General features: G+C 39.5%; 1 protein-coding gene across 2 annotated transcripts; it reads left to right on the top strand.

Annotated features, from left to right (window-relative positions):
- Positions 1–835: 835 nt before the first annotated feature.
- Positions 836–16459, top strand: stx3b (syntaxin 3b). Of its 2 annotated transcripts, XM_069669897.1 has the most exons (12): positions 836–1191; positions 7532–7606; positions 7717–7816; positions 8030–8104; positions 8197–8267; positions 8607–8715; positions 8808–8881; positions 9839–9973; positions 10605–10715; positions 10968–11078; positions 15645–15736; positions 15822–16459. In XM_069669897.1, exons 1-11 carry the CDS (start codon positions 1162–1164, stop codon positions 15720–15722), a joined length of 969 nt encoding a protein of 322 aa, XP_069525998.1. In that variant the 5' UTR covers positions 836–1161; the 3' UTR covers positions 15723–15736; positions 15822–16459. The 2 variants fall into 2 exon arrangements, with proteins under 2 accessions (XP_069525998.1, XP_069525997.1); XM_069669896.1 differs by lacking the exons at positions 10968–11078; positions 15645–15736; positions 15822–16459 and adding exons at positions 12791–12910; positions 13297–15634.
- The last annotated feature ends 1395 nt before the right edge of the window (positions 16460–17854 follow it).

The following is a 17854-nucleotide window of genomic DNA, read 5'->3' as shown; positions in this document are numbered from 1 at the left end:
TAGGAGCTAAATAAACTGAGGAGGAGATGGTTTGTGGAAATAAGTGCATGTTAATTGTCTTATGTGTCAAATTGAGGTGTAGTATATACATTTACAAGCCCACGGACAAAATTGATAAGCTCGATAATTAAACATAACTGACAAAATGTGTGATAAGTGCCCATTTGAAACAGCTCTGGGCAGTTTTATTTTGAAATTCTAATGTTCAGGGTCGGGCTAATTGCACAAGGCCCATGCTTTCAAACCATAGACTGTATAAAAGATATATATATATATATATGTATATATATATATATATAAATACAGTCTTTGTTTCAAACCAAGAACATCTAATAGTCCTTGCTATGTTTGATATTGTTACAAAAGTTGGCCATTCCTTCTTCCATTAAAACTTTACTTCTCTATATGCAGAGGAGGAACGTGTGGTATCATCAAAAGCATCAGTTGTTTAACAACTGATGAATTTTTGTTTGCTTGAGCTTTAACATATACCTTGTGGTTTATACAAATGTTGCAGTCGGTTTCTGTATGCCAATTGTCTTCTATCAATAAAAACAGTTTTTCGACATACAATTGTAGCTGTAGTTTACAATGCGACAAGAACAGATCAAGACTCTCTCCTTTTTCATTTAACTTACTTTGGCGGGTCGATGTCCGAGTTGTTTCAGGAGGCAAAGTCGTCAAATAGTCATTGTTCCTACAAACACCTGAATGCATCATTGGTGCAGGTGGCTCAGGGCGTGGCTTCATCTCACTGGAGAAGGACGTGTTTGCGCATGCGTGAGCCAGAAAAGTGCGTTTTAGTATGATTACTGGTGGCCAGCGGAGAGACAGATTATACAGCTCTACACAACTGTTGTTTTAATCCCCCGAGCGAGGAGATTTAGCAAAGAAAAAACACTGGTTTTAAACCCAGCAGCCATATTGCATGGAAAAACGACGGAAAGACTCATCTATTCAGAAAAAGTCGTTTTCTCAGACACCTCTGTCAAGACTTCTGGGAAGTTTATTTCTCTTTCTTACTGGCGGTGTTTTTCTGTCGGACAGCTAGCCTGCCAGCTGGCTGAGGAATTCAGGGATTGGGACTGTTTTTTTAAACCATTTTACACAAATTTGTGGTTATCCTTTTGGTTTAAAGGTGTTAAATTAACACTCTAAACGATGAAGGACCGATTGGAGCAACTTAAAGCGGTAAGTAGTGTCTAGGAAATGTTAAATTACCATACAGTGTCCTTTTTTTCTCCACTATTGTCTCTCTGCACGCTTTCATTGACCTTTGACGTTTACAATAGGAAGATATGAAAGATTAAGAGAACTGAAAAAAAAATGTCAGTACTTGAGCCTTAACGTAGCCTATTAATAATCGAACAACTGGTGTCTCATGTGATGACATATGATGGATGTAGCAGCGCTGCAGGTTGGGAAGTGATTAAAAATGGGAGTGTAAAAGGTATTCAGACATCATTCACCGTTTCTTTCCATGCAGCCATGTTGTTTGGTGTCAGAGATGTTCTGTTATGCAGCTTATAAAATTGAATTATTAGCTGAAGTGTAACAGATGTTACTTTAAAATGAGTAGGCCTATATTTAAGTTCTGGATTCGTGTAATATGACGTAAACATTGATTAATTTGCTTGACTCGGGGCAGTCTCAGCTGAAAATGCAAAACAGATAAATGAAACAGTTGGCATTAACTAATGGCTGAAAAGATTGATTTGAAAAATAAGCAATTTGAAGATATTTTTGAAATATTTAAGTATCTTCTTTTTTATGTTTTTGTAGTTGTAATTTTAAGTAAGTTATACCTAAAAGGAAAGAATTAGAATATTTGTAGTCCTAAAACACATTAAGTTTCTAAACACTGCAGACAGGTGTAAAATGGGTATATTGAAACAAAGTCCTCTTTACCTTTTTGTACTCAGACGTCACAGTGAGAGTACAAAAAAGAATAATATATATTCCAAATCTTGCTAATAAAAGTGAATACACTTGCTGCCCGTGGGGGTGAGGCCTCGGTCCAATTGAAACCGTCGGGATGTGTTGCCATAGCTAGCAGAAACTGCTGGCCAAATATTTGCTGTGTTTAAAGTTGCTGAACTGCAGTTAGCTTTCCCCTCAGGCGTCTGTATCTCACATGGCTGGCTTCTTTTCAGGAAAAGGAAGTACATATAGATTCTGAGGTGGGCTGGTCGTTTGTCGGGATGTTAACAGTACATATGTTAACATCTGTTAAAACTAGTTTCCCTGTTCCTGTTGTCTCCTTCACACTACTTTTTCCAATCTTATACCTAACTTCTTTATCTCTTTCTTTGATCAACACTCACCGACTGCCTTTATTTTCCTTCTTGAGTTTCCTATCTAATGTTTAACTTGCTGGCAGTAATCTAGGCTGTATATTGCTGTGTGTGTATGTGTGCGTGTGTGTGCGTGTGTGTGGGCTGGCATAAGTTCATGTGAATTTGGACTCATGCCATCAGCAGCATGGTGACATCACCTGATGTACTGAAGTTTGGGAAAGAAGAGCAACAAGAAATGCTGACTTGAAGTCAAACCTGGAGCATCGGTCACATGTGGTGCCTCATTCAGCTTTTAATACATTTGCTTACTCTGACCATTTTAAAAACACACCATTAATAAAAGTTAGTCATATTTAATTACTAGACTGGAGGCTTTCAGTCGAAGCCATGTCCTCCACACTGTTTCCCCAAACACTGCACATTCAGGTATCATCACCATGAATGAAAAAGTCAGGGCTAACATGGCTTCATCTGTGACAGTGGCACATGGAGTTTTAAATCCCTCATCAGATTTTAGCGTTGCATTAACACACGTCGTGATGGGAGTATTTTGGCTTATGCCACCATGTTGCTGTACAATCTGACCCCAGATCTCTGCCCTGCTGCTGTCAAAGCTAGCGGCTAATTTTCTAAAGCATGTGGCGGGAAAATGTAGTCTATAAAGATGAAACCAACAATGATTTTAGCTGTTGATGATTCTGCTGCATATTCTCTTAATTTATAGTGAAATACATTAGATATTTCTTGATTTGTCGAGGTACTTTTCTAACATTGTGACAAATTACCAGGCTAACAGATTTGGCTAATTGACCTAACTTTGAAAGCCCTACACGTGCCTCTGCATGACCTCTTCTGCTATGTTAAGTCTTCGTTCAGCCTCACCTTTGCAAGCTGTCTTCTCCCACCCTCAGAGTTATGCTTATTGTCAGCTGCTGCTTCGTCATTTATGATCCTCAGAGACAAAGTCTGACCGTAATCACCTCCCAGTTTCTTAAAGCTGACACATATTGTCACAGGAAAGATATCAAGGGAGAGGGAATGACATGAAGTGTGGCCGTGATTAGAGTCAAACTTGTTGGAATGTTTGTGCAGGGTTTGTAGATGATAAGAACTCGTGCAATCACTTCGGGCTTTTTTTGTGTGTGCTTGTGTGAATATACCTTATACATATACTTTGACTACCAGCAAGAGTGTGACCGTGTCTGCTTCAGGGTAAAACCTCTGTCTAGTCATTGTTTGCTTGTGAATTATGCAACCTGACATATGGTGCTTTGCATGCAGAATGAGAGAAAATAAGTTGATTTGAATAGAGAGACAAACAGACCAGAATCCAGACTAACATAACAATCGCTCGTGCACTTGACATACTTATTTTCTCATGTGGATGTCCAGTTGTTCTGATGTTATCCAGTGTGTTATTTAAGGTTACACAATCATGTAGTTTAGGATACGATTGTAGTGGTTTTGTTGGGGAAAAAAAGAGAGGAATCTAATTTACTGTTCTGAATTTTAATGTTGAATTTGTAAGGCATAGTAGTTTTAGGTTAGGGTTTCTTATGATTAGACCGTATGAAGGAAATGCTGCAAAGTAGTGGTTGATGTGAATCTGATTAAGGCCTTTCAAATATTCGCTATCTCACTCTGTTTTTTTCTAAACCGCCGCTTGAAGGGTGAAGGGTTGAACAACTTTCCACCCTGATGCACTGCTAGAAAACTATCAAAGATTAATGTTTAATGCATTACATTTGATCCAAAATAATATAATATAGTGAGTCCCATGCTTTCTGACAGTAATAATGTCTTCAGGTTGAGTTAAAATGTGAGTTAAATGAGGAATGTTGTGAAAGTTTCCATCATGACTTAGATAAAAACTTTCTGTCTGACTGTTCCTGTCGGTATCAAACTGTTGTTACACAGAAGTGTGTGTGTGTGTGTGTGTGTGTGTGTCTGTTTGTCAGAGCATTTCTTACACACGTCTGTCCCTTTCCCCACATTTTTGCTGAATGTGAGACACTGGAAGGAAGTCAGCGCCTGTTCTTATCTCGCTGCCTCAGAAGTGTTTGAGAGAATGAACCGTGTGGGCCCGAGTGTTACAGCTGTGTGTTCAGTGAATTATTCACTTGGTGGTGTTAAAAAAACAAGCCGTGTGTCAGTGTAAAAAGGGGCTAAAGTGTTTCCAGGGAAGTCTGTTTAAAACTGTTGTTAGTTATAGCAGCTTGAAACAAATAGTCCAGGCTACATTTGCAATTCAAATGACAGACGAGGGATTAAAGAGAGTCAGCATTTAAATAGAAACAACAAAGTTCACCAGGGATGCAACTCTTGAGCACTAATTTTTGGTTAAAGTGTCTGAAAGTCTGCTTTCCACAGCAGCTGAAGGTGCTGCATTGAATTTGTCTCATCCTGGTCTACCTGGAAAAAAAGAAAAGACTACTGAAAATCATTTTATTACCAAATGTTACAAAGAAAAGCAGAAAATGTTCCTGTTTGTGACACTGGACATTCAAAAGTTTGTCGATTTGCTCGAAAAAGGACTTCAATAATCAATTATCAAATTATATGGGGACTGATGTAAAAGAAGTGTGATGTTGATGTGTATTGAGACTAAAGGGGACATATTTTAGCTATGCAATCAATTTTCTATTATTCTAATGTGTTTTTGAATCACGTGGTAAAGTTTGTTTCGTTTTAAAAATTGTATACATATTTTCAATTATTTTTCGGAGCCTCTCCTTCCTCCTGAAACGAGCAAGCTGTTTTGCCATTCAAAGGTCAGACCTTAGCCACGATTGGCTGACAGTATTCTTAGTGACTGCGTAGCCCCTCCCCCACGTGGGGGTCACTCCAAAGTTGTAGCAAACATGGCTGCTCTAGGATCGTTTATTCGGCCTTATATACGAGCCAGAATCACCAGGAGGTATCGGAATGGTCAGGTGAAATCTTGACAATGACTTGACTACAAGCTAGTGCGAGATGGCAGCCTGAGGTTAATGACGGTGAATGACGATTTCAGCCAAAGCAAGGTTCTACGTTGAAACCTGCAGCTGTTCTGAACGGCCCATTTCAGAGGCGACCTTTTTAAACATGTCATTCTGGAATATCACCTTTTCACTGTGAACAAAAAACACCCACAAATGTGAAACCCATGTAAAATATGTAATATTAATTCAAAAGATACGACCCCTTTAAGTTCAGAGCTGGAGGCCGAGTCAGGCGATATGATAGAGCAGGTAGGATGACAGGTGGGCTGAATAACATTTCCAAAGACTTCCAGGCTTACTTTCTCCAGACACATCCACACTCTACATGTGTTAAATTGTCCCGCTACACTCCTCACATACATAATGACAGGACTCAATTCTATCAGTTAAATGCAGAAGTAATTAACAGAGAGGGAACAAAGTGCGCTTACTGTCCCCTGTTTTCCCTCCTCCACCTAACAACAGCGTCACAGCCCGGCCCTGTGATGTCTGTTTACCCTGGGAGCACCTGAGCTGTGGTTCCTTACAGTCAGTTGGAAACAGGTTGAGTTCCTGGAGCCCGGCCCTCGTCCCTCACCGTGTAAACACTCACCGGCAGCTCTTAGGTCTTTGTGGCCGACCGGCGGCGCGGCCCTGTGTTTACCAAGTGTCCCTGGTGACGTACTTCTGACTTCAGCAGAGTGCAGCTTCCTGATGGAAATGTTATGGGTGTAGGCTGATTAGGGTCACAATAATATTTCTGACTCGTGACATGCTGAGCTGCAAACCAGGAAGCAATTTCATTAGTAAGTGGCTGCTCAGCGTCTGTGGTTTTTCCACTGTGACCGAACTCACTCAGTATTTTAGGACACAGAATAGTCATATCAAAACATTATATTCACACGTTATTTTCACAAAATCTCACTTTTAGAATTCAGTCAGAAATCACGGTTAATGCCTTTAAAAAGTCAATTCATTGTAAGATGATCGTAACATTTAAATTTACAATCCAATTCTGAGCTTTATGTACTTGTTTTTTTCTTGTTCTTTGATTGTTTAATATCCGTTTAATAATTAGGCCATCATTTTGATCTTAAACTGTGATTACAGGGCTAAGTTGTCTGATTAGTGTTGAGACGGCATTTACACAATTTAAATCATCTGGACAAAAACAACCTTGCACTTTCTTGTTGAGAGTGATATAAGAAGATTGACACCGCTTGCATGTTTTATTGGTAAATATGAAGCCCAGCCAGTTAGCTTAGCTTAGCTTAGCATAAAGACTGGAAATGGAGGCATGGCTGTGTCCATAGGTAACAAAATCAGCCAGTATTTTTAAGGCACCAATTAACACCTTGTATGGTGTTTGTTTAATTTGTACAAAAAAGGCAAAGAGTAAAAGTGAGAGGATGTTGTTTTACATGTAGATATGTGCTGGAACCAGTAACATCCTTGAGTTTATCCTCTGCCTGGAAACCTTATTGTGATGCAAAACTTCATCACATTTTCAAAATCCTTATGAGAAGTTGGTCTAAATCTAAAGTTTTTGTCTACAAACATTGATAGCCCTCAATATAACGCTAAACAAAACGAACCTCAGGTATTCTATTCACTCTGGTATCAAAACTTTATTGACAACGAGCCTTATGGAGAAAACAAAGCATTCACAAAGCAGCCAATGACACATAAAACAATCAGGCACAAATGCAGCCTGCAGGCAGGGTTGTGAATGAGCTTTAAACAGAGATGGGCATGGCTTACGGTTAGATTATTTCATGTAATAGTTAACTATGAGTGGTTTTATATGTCTTTTGGTGCGTCTGTTATAAAAAACATGTTTTTATGTAAAGCCCTTAAAGTATAATTTTGGTACAACTGTTGAATTGTTCTTTCCAAAGGCAAGGGACATTTCTTCATAGAGCACTTTTCAACAAACGGCCAATGCAAGTGCTTTATATCAAATCTCAAAAAGGCATTCAGGCAAGATAAACTAGAAACACAGTGAGATAGAAGAATAGGATTTAAGTTCAGTAAAATAGAAGATGAATAATACATATTTGACATACATTTCCATGGATGTACACAGAGGTGTTTGTTTTTCTGTTATTTACCCCTTTGAACACACAATAAACATCTGATTGAACCTTTAATCCTGATGTGTTGACGACGTTACTCCCTGAGCTCTACAATAACATGTAATACCCTTCCCACGTTCTCTGGGACCAGCTGGAAACCAGAGCTCCTCTCACACAGCCTTTACTCTTGTCCACTTAGACGTGTGATCAAGATGACGAAGAAGTGGAGATCGCCATCGACAACGCGGCCTTCATGGACGAGTTCTTCTCTCAGGTCAGCGACACTATTGGTGCACTTATATTTGTGAGGGCATACATGTCATAAATGTTTGTGAATTGCAATGTTTATACATTTGAGATTAATGTTGTGTGTGTTTGTTTCAGATTGAGGACATCAGGAACAGTATTGATAAAATTGATGAGAACGTGGCTGAAGTCAAAAAGCTTTTCTCTATCATCCTTTCTGCTCCCACATCAGACCAGAGTGAGATACATTAACACTACCCTCTTTTTTTTATTGTAAAGGAAGTGTTTTTGTTTTAGTACCCATTAACAAAAACTTCTATTAATCGTTAATGAATGCAGCTGCACTTCAAAGATGGCAGATATTTCCCTGGCATAATTTAAAAATTATCTGGATTTAAGATATCAGTTTATGTGTCTAACTGTCTGTTGCCATGTGTCTCTGTCTTCCCAGAAACACAGGATGACTTGGAGGCAATCACCAATGACATAAAGAAGATGGCCAACAATGCAAGAAACAAACTCAAGAGTGAGTCTGTCGAACACTGTACAACAAACACATACACAAAGCTTGTTGATTTCGACCTGAATCATAAATCACTGATCTGGATTCCCTCGCAGCCATCGAGAGGAATCTGGAGTCTGAAGAGCAGGAGAGGGTTTCGGCTGACATGCGGATACGTAAATCACAGGTAAATGATGTCCGACTCAAGTTTCAGGTGTCCTCCAGTTAAAGAAACCTTTCTTATGCAGGATGTCACTTTTGACGTTGAGTGTGAGCTCTGAATACTTATTGTTCCTGGGGATCAAAGACCCACTGTATGAGTACTTAAAATTTGCATTGTAGTCATGACATTGTCAACAGAATGAAAAACAATACTCTCATCTACGTTATATTTCACAGTGTTTTAATAGCTAAGTCCATCAGCAAATTTAACGTCTTTTTAACATTTTAAATGTTATTTTTACTCTAAAAAGTAAGTATGTTTGTATGTTTAAGTTTTTGCCTGACTTCCCCTGTTGTCTCCCAGCATGCAGTGCTGTCCAGGAAGTTCGTGGAGGTAATGACTAAGTACAACGAAGCGCAGGTGGACTTCAGGGAGAGGAGTAAAGGACGTATTCAGAGACAACTAGAAATCAGTGAGTGAATCCCGCACACATGTAGCCTTAAAGTCGTGTGATGTTCCCACGGTCCTCTTTGTCTTTAACACAATTTTTCTTTCTTTATCCAGCTGGAAAAGCAACAACAGATGACGAGCTGGAGGAGATGTTGGAGAGCGGCAATTCTGCTGTGTTTACTGCAGGGGTAAGTGTCAAGGGCCAAGTTGTCATTTGCTCAGTAAAGTTATAACTCATGTACCAGGTAGTTAAAGATTAGCGTTGCTTGTGATTCAGGCTGTTGGGCTCAAAGTCAGTTTGCTTTCTTGACCCTTCTTGAGCGCCCCGCACCTCGTTTGAAATAATAAGAGAAAACGGACAGTTCTTAAAACTAATGAGAAAGATGGGAAGTTTACTTTGTGAAGTCACATGTTAAATGCCCGCACATCAATACAGAAGGTGCTAAGAAAGATCTCAAGTCCACATAACAGTTCAACTGGTGAAAAAAGAAAAGCTTCTCTCTGGCTGCTTTCCTGGTAGTTTCCAGTAAAGCTTGGGCAAAAGGATACACAAATCAAGTTGACATTCACAGATTTGATAACAACTTCATGTCCCACATATCATGAATGTAAAAAGAAACATCAGGTCACACGAATTTAGCATCTACTGCCTGTTGTTGACAGCTTAGCGTCAATAATAACAGTGTATATATATATGTATTAATTATAATAGAATATATATATAATATATATTAATTATAAAATAGTTTTAAAAAGGTTTTCTTTGCCTTCCTTTTACATGAGAGTGACTCTGAGACGGGTCTAGTTCAACATAGTCAATGCTGAAGGTGTGCATGGTGTAACATAATCAAAACAGAGAGTGTACCCTAAAAGATGCAGATTTTAATATTACTAAAACAACATTTTATCATTTGATTGGCTTCGATTTTCATTATAAAGTTGGGCTACCCCTGTTAATTATGGTATAAGGCCTGCATCAATGAAGAGTAGCTCTCTGACCTGATCGTCAGGAGCAACTTGAGCATTGATCACTTCCCCCTGACATGTGGACAAGAGGAGCTTCATACATTTCTTTGCACCTCTAAAAGAACCATTAAGATTCAGATTACATTCCTACAGTGTCAGTAAACGTCTCCTCTTCGCAGATTGTGGACTCCGGCATCTCTAAACAAGCCCTGAGTGAGATCGAAGCCAGACACAAAGACATCGTCCGTCTGGAAAGTAGCATCAAGGAGCTTCACGACATGTTTGTAGACATCGCCATGCTGGTGGAGAGCCAGGTACGGCCCTCTGCATCCACCTGACCATCACCTCTTCTCCATTCGTCTCTTCATTCATGCATTCATTCTTTTCATTCTTAACATTTGTTCATTTCTGTCTGCATTCAACTCTTCTTCTACTGTTTATTTCTGTTCCTGTCTCTGCTGCTGTGTGACTGTCAATCTGCATCCATCTGTGTTTCTTCTATTCCAGCTCTCTGCCCTTCTTATTCCTCTCTTTACCCTCCTTTGCCACCTCCATCTCATCTCCCAACATGGTGGAACCAACGTGAATACATTTAGTAAGATATACCTGTAGACTTTAGAGCTGACTTTACACACTCATGATGAATATCAGACATTTAACCACATATTTCTTGCTGCTTGCGTCATGCTTTCTGAGGGAAAGGCTTGTTTGAGGTAAGGCCACACTCCTGCTCTGTATGTTTTGTGTTTTTCTTAACCATCTGTATTTCCACTTTTTAGCTTAAAGAGGCTCAAAATAAGTTTAGCGTGAACATTATTTGACCACTTCTCTCTTAGAATTTACGCTGGAATAAATCAAAAACCTTCAAAATATTGGTCTTTGATTTTAGATTGAATGTGTGTTTTCAAACTAATGTTTCTCTTTGTTATTTGTGTTGTCTTTCAGGGTGACATAGTAGACAACATAGAGCAGAATGTTTCTAAGTCAGTGGACCACATAACAGTGGCTAAGGAACAGACCAAAAAAGCTGTCAGGTACCAGACCAAAGCACGCAAGGTAACGTCACTCAGCCAACTGCTGCACCAGTCTGCTCGTGCCCTCTTCCTGTATGTCTCTGCCTGCTTCCTTCACCACTTTATCACAGTTTGACACATTTGAACCACACTGTGCATACGGATCACACTTCCTCGCCCTGCAGAGACAATGCCAATCACACACACACAGTTTCTTTCTTATGTTTCTTCTCTCTGTTGCTCTTATTTTATTCACTTTCTTTTCACTACCTCCGACACTGCGGTCCCACGTTAGGGTGGAATGATTGACAGGATTGAGAGCAACATGGACCAGTCAGTGGGCTTCGTGGAGCGGGCCGTAGCAGACACTAAGAAAGCTGCAAAGTTTCAGCAGGAGGCTCGCCGTGTGAGTGAATACAGACGGGAAGAGCAGCCTGGTTTCCCAAAAGCAACAAAAACAGAAGTACTTTATTGTTAACAATAGAGCAGCGTTGACCCTGAGATCAATGCTATTCAAATTTTGGTTTGTTTAAACAGGCAGTACAAAGAAGTTACAGGACAAACACTGAGCCAGATTCAAGCTCGGAAGCCTGGCTTTGTTGGAGAATAAGATATAAACAAATATGCTCACTTTTTATTCCTGCAAGTCTCATCATACACATGCCTTTTGATTATGGCAAGGAAAGATACGAACATTATTGCTGTGAAAAATGTTATTGAAGAGTCGTAAAATTCTGTTCCGCTGTGAAATTTATTAGCATCTCTTAAAGGGCCAGTTCGCCGATTTTCAACGTCAGTCCTATCATGCTATTATTGGGAGCTGATGCCATTATGGTAGGGAAAAATTGCAATTTCGCTCTGTGCCTTTGGAGCACGCTATCTGCTTCTCCAATGGGCCCTGGAAAACCTCCGCCAGGCAACGTACAACGCGTCATGTGGCGGAGGCCAGGGAGCTTGCTAAACTACACTACCTCCATCTAGGAAAAATGTCGTGACGATGTCATGTCTCGTTCAAAATCATCAGGTTGGAAATGTAGAAGATTTTTTAGACGATCCACCGGTATATTCTCACCGTATTTCGGATTCTGTACTGCTCTGAGCCATTGTCTGCAGCGATCAATGTCCTTGACTGGAAAACGGTCTTATTTCACTCCAGTGTCTCCCACTGGGCCACTCCTTTCAGAGGGAGGGGCGCAATGCATGCTGGGTGTTGCAGGAATGTAGAATGGGCGAAACCACGAGCTGTTTGTACAACTTTCTCCATTTCAATTATTATTGCTTCTATCAATTACAGAGAACACCAGCTTTGACTGCCAGTAGCTTTTTCCAGGGGCGAACTGCTCCTTTAAGGCTTTAAACTCTCATGTCTGCGACTCAAATTGGCCACCCTGAATCACTCTTCCTAGTGTAACAAGGACTTAAAAGAGAAACCTCCACCCTTGTTTATTGAAGGTGGCAAAAAATGCTTTTGGGAAACCTGCCTGACAACAACAAGACCATCCCCACCGTTAAGACCCTGAACGTCACCTTAAACCTCGATGACCTGTGATGACCCCCAACCCTCTTACCTCCTCTGTTCCTGAGTCTCCAACCGCTCTGTGGCCTGTGGACCCCTGTGCTTTGAAACCCACTAACCTGCCCGGCACCAACACCACAACTCCTCCCACTTACTCATCCACACACACAAACACACACTTACAACAGCTCCCACAGTCTTTCTCTCTTTTCTCTTCAGTTTTAATGCTAACGTTTTATTCACAGCTGGCTCATGGTGGTCGCTTTATTTTTTGTTTTTGTGTCGGTTTAAAGATGTTAGCATGTTAGCTTCCGGGTGTGACAGTGTTTGTGTGAATATAACTTTTTTGATTGACAGGTTGCCATTAAGTCAACACAAGACTAAACAGGATTATCAGACTTCCGCAGATTGACGCACTGAGTTTGTGCTGTTACCAAGTTACAAAGTCAACACTTGATATCTGATACATCCGTTGTTAACTCTTACTGTACTTGTTCCTTCAAACAGAACTAGTACAATCATGTCAACTGTTGCTCATATGACTTCATGAAGCATACGTTTTTGTGGTCCTGATGCTATTGTGTGTACTTTGTCCCCAACAGAAAACAGTGATAATAGTGGTGGTTGTGGTGATCTTACTGGCCTTACTAGCTCTCATTATCGGGTTGTCAGTTGGATTAAATTGAAGCTGATGAGCTATTTGAACAAGAGGAGAGCTAAGGGTGAGTAACTCCGGAGCAAATAGCCTCCATAGCGTCACAATGATTGGGTGTGGGTATGAAGCTTACTTCGGAGAAGGCTTTGCATGCTCTCTATCCTCAGGCTCTCTGTGTGTGTGTGTGTGTGTGTGTGTGTGTGTGTGTGTGTGTGTGTGTTTTCTTCCCATCCTCAGGGCTTACTTGAGGTGTGTTTGTGTGTATATCTTGGGTGTGTGTGTTTTTTCTTGTATTCTTCAGCACTTGCCTGTAGTTGCTGCTGAACACACAAAGCAGTGCTCGTGGTGAGTTAGTGGTGCACAGTGTCAGCCGGGGTTTGGTATGCAGGCCTTTTTGCTCATGCTTATGTTCCCCGTCATTAACACCACTCTCCCTTTGTGTCTCTTCTGTAGAAGACGATAACTGTTGGTGCAGTCTGTACTGTGGTTGTTCTCATCCTCCTCCTCCTCCTCCTCCTCATCATCATCACCCTGACTCTACAGCAGGACCGCTGCTTCACATCATCATCAGTTTGTTTGTCAATCACTCCATCCTATCCTCCGTCCCCTGGCTCGCCAAAGAAAAAAAAAGTGATACTGCGCTCCATACTGAAGGTCAAGTGCTACACATGACCTCCGGGGAAAGGAACACTTATGAGACTTGTTGTAACTACAAACAATTTTTTGACCTCCGTCCAATCAGAACAGTCCCAGGGTCTGTTTGACTCCCTCAGGTGGCTCGGACAGTTTGAGGATGCTCTGCTGCAAATGAGGAAATAAGAATGAAACTGACACGAGGTACAAATACCTTTTGTGTCCCTGCGGAGGGGAAAAGGGAATTGAAAAATAACTGATCGTCACTCGAGTGTCACTAAACATTTCATTGTCCTACAGTCTGTGCCAATTTTACTGTCTGACTCTCATGAGGCCTCCCTCATCGTTATATCATGCCTTTATGAGCCTTGACACATAGTGTGATTGTAAAGCTAGCTACTGAATGTTCACTGTATTGGGATTTTGTTGGTTTTGGGAAGTTCCAGCACTTTTCACATTTCAAAATAAGTCTGTAAGTAAGTTTAGATTATAATGTAAATAATAGAACAATTTTTGTGTTATGTCTATGTTAAACTTGAAGAGTATCATTGTGCTCACTTATGATTCTTTCAGTGGTTCTGCTTTTAAATGTGAAGGATAGAAACGTTTCATGGACGGGTGGAGCTAAGATAAGCAAACAAGCACAAAAGGCAGGCGAGGGGATTCATCTAAACTCTTCAACATCCGAGACACATTCCTGAGCTTTGTAGCTTTGCTAACCTCCTACAACGGTAGCCATCTTGACTTTTAACACATAAAATGCTGTAAAAACCTAATTATTATTTTAAACCAAAGGGTGAAAAGTAACACTAGCCTTTTCCCTGCAAGTGCCAGACTAGTCTTTGTATTTAATAAACTGTGGCTATAGTGTTGCTAATAAAGTTGCACATATACGATTAACTGTAAATGTAAGCTCTGACATTCAGTAAGGCTTGTGGCTCTTTGCTAGAGTGAGTATCTCTTCCTGCCCTATTTTAGACCTCATATACAACTCCAGTTTATTAGGTCCACCTATCTGAAACTAATGCAGTCTAACTTATACAATATCCCTGCAATAAATCATCTTGTGTGTTCATGTAGGTTATAAAGTTCTGCTTTTTCTAAACAGCAGCAGAGGAACTGAATTTAAGGGCATTTTTGAGGCGGTAGTTTTTGGTGCTTTTGAATTGTATTGCTCCATAACTAAGAGGTGTTTGCCCTCACTGATGTAAATTCATACAAACACCTTTGAGAATAGCTCTTTAAAACTCAGCAGAAACACTAAGTACGATCTCCAAACAGACATAATAGATACAATCAACATACAAAAAACCAAATAGGATGTATTGCAGGGCTGTTGTATTAGACTGTAAATGCAACCGCGCTTAATTCTGGTTGGTCTCCATCATTTTATTTGTCCTTTGATCCATTATAAACAATCAAACAGGGGTTAAATAGTTTGTGGCACCACTGAGAGACGTCTTTGTTTCTGTCAGAGCCGAGCCTGAATGGTGCCTTTAATGCTGGCTGTTTGGGGAGCACTTGAAAGTGAGAGGCCTCCCTCAGCCTGCTCTTTTGACCACACAGTCTGCTCTTTTGGCTCCACCGTTCAGTCCTAACATTTCTGTATAAGCCCTTTTTTTCTCACACCACTTTAGCCATGAGCACAGACTGCAATAAGAGGAGGAGAAGATGAAGCTGTTGTACAGTGTTAATGTTAAATTAAGATGATTTTAATGGAAATTAAAGATGCTATGTTTTTTAACGACTGGTTGACTCGTGTTTCCTCAGGCCTCTCCGTCATGCTGCTGACTGATTGTAAATGTTTAACTGAATTCTTACAGTTTTTGATGACTGCTTGTTAAAGAGGAACTTAGTGACAGTTTTTTGTTTTAATGGGATGGCAGTAGCTGTTGTCAGCAGATTGTTTATACAGCATGTAAACCACAGTGTTGCAAAGTACAGCTCTTAAAGACTGGTTGTATACGTGTCAAAGAAGAGGTAAGTCTTTTTCAGTTTACTCTCTTTTTACACACAAATACACACATCCTGACCTCTGTGACCCACCTCTCCTTCTGTCTGTGAATGTAAATTATTGTTTCATGTGTTTTTGCTCTGTGTGGATTAAAATGTAATTTCCATTGGCTGCTGTATTCTGACTACGGTCATATTTTTGATCAAACCAACAGAAAAAGATGATGATTACATTGTGCTGTGCCATCATTGGGATCGTTGGGTTCTCCTATCTCTACAGCTTCTTCTCATAAAAGGTTTTACACAGGTAACAACACCTGCGTCATTTTATACCCCTATAAACTGTTCTTTCACTGTACATGTTGAAATAATGCCACTTTTTCTGTTTGTAGTGTTCGCAGGAATGATGGTTTCAAGAAAAAGAACATTTCCTGAGGTGCTCCCCCTATTTTATTACCCTGACCATTATTTAAATCTATTAAAATCTAATAAAGTTAAAAAAATGTTTAAAAAAGTAACCTAATTAATCCTGTGTTACCCTGCTATTAGTCATATGAATTTTATTTATTTATATTCTCCCAGTATGAAGTGTTTGAAAACGTGTCATAAATGTGTAGATTTTTCTCAGTCTGCCTGTACACAGATGGTTTAACGTGTGACTGTGTAATTTTTTGACTGTAGTTTACCGCCCCCTGGTGGCGCACAGAGGGAACAATCATATCATAGGATATACTGAAATATACAAGAAGATGAAGATGTATTCAACTTAGTAAAAATTTATGATTATGTTTGTGCTTTCCAGGCTTTAAAAATCAGTTTACACGCATATACTTTGTTACGCTCTGGTTAAAATATCGAGTGAAGTAGTGTTTTCTGACTTGTTTGTTGTCATAATTCAAATAAATTGTGTGTGATTTTGTTGTGCGTGATCTGTCTGTATGCATCTTTGCTGCAGAAATGCATGTAATGATGGTCTTTTCTGTGAATCGCTCACTGGCTGTGTGTCAACCCAGCAAAGCCTGTTATGTAATAAAAGATTTCTGTGCGTTGTACCAAGTGTTGGTGTCTCTGCTTCTCCTCTTGCGCTGGATAAATGCACGGATCCTTTCTGATTAGCTTTCAACTGCTAAAAAATAACTGTCAGGGCGTCTACTTTGTTTTGTATCCCTTTATTTTGTGAGTAAAAGCAATTGTATGGTGATGCACAGAATTACATCCGTGTATGAACGGCTTCCGTGACCTCATTTCATCCATCTCGCTGTTCTCCCAAACTAGAGGCAGGCTCGGCCCATCAACACCCCGGGGGCGGGGCCTCCACAAGGGTGCGTTCGTTTTTGCTCCTCGTGCGTGGAGGATAAGTAGGAATAGCAGTAGCTATATGAATGATCAGCAATACAGAGAAATATAGATCTGTGGTGCGAACACTGCTACTTCTATTTAATTCTATAGTAATAACTTAATGTGCTGCCATCTTGGCTTTTAAAACTAATTTCACTCAAGAACTGTAAAATAAATTTTGAACTACTTGGAATATTTAAGTGTTTTCATTTTATGCTATTTTATTTCGACATTTTAATGCTCATTGCTTCATCAATATCCAGTCCTATCCAGTTTCACTAACAGTTAAGCAGAATAAATTTTTTTGTTATTTCAAGGACATTTGGTTGCTAATTTTACTGTAAAATAATAAATAATATAAATGTATAATATAAAAAATAATAAAGTAGTGCTTTGCAGATGAGTCGTTTGGGACTGCCAATTTGTTCCTAAATTAACTGCCACACTACTGTACTCCCTATCACCTATATCAAACTTTTACATATATTCACATTATGCTTCATAACTGGAGGTGACATTTGCTCTCACTGATATAAATTAATACAAACATCGTTGAGAATAGATTTATACAATTCAACAGAAACACTACCTAAAGTACAACCTCCAAACAGACCATAGAGTTGAATCGACATACAAACAAAATTAATGTAATTACATTTATTCCTGATGAAGACTAATTTATTTTATTATATAATGTATGTCAATAAACCAAACAAAATAGGATGTATGGCATGGCTGTTGTATAAGACTGTAAATGCAACTGCACTTAATTCTGGTTGGTCACCATCATTTAATTTGTCCTTTTATCTATTATAAACAATAATTATATTCACATTATGCACATTTGGAAACTGTATTTGATATACAGAGCATTCGTGTTTATCTACTGTCCATATTCATGTTATGCACGAGGTGTTTATTCTGTATATGTCTTGCCAAACTTGCACTTGCCTGCACAATACTAAATCTACTGTAACGAGATTCAAGATTCATTTGTCACCCCAGTTATGCAACTACAACTGTGTGAAATTATTATTTATTATTATTATGCTGACAGGCTCCAATTAAAAAGGTTAATAATAGATAT

Source organism: Semicossyphus pulcher, unplaced genomic scaffold, assembly GCF_022749685.1.
Source record: "Semicossyphus pulcher isolate SPU_LCO1_2020_fin unplaced genomic scaffold, fSemPul1.0.p SCAF_2, whole genome shotgun sequence".
NCBI lineage: Eukaryota > Metazoa > Chordata > Actinopteri > Labriformes > Labridae > Semicossyphus > Semicossyphus pulcher.
The sequence above is the reverse complement of the archived record's forward strand: the minus strand, read 5'-3'. Positions and strand labels throughout refer to the sequence as shown.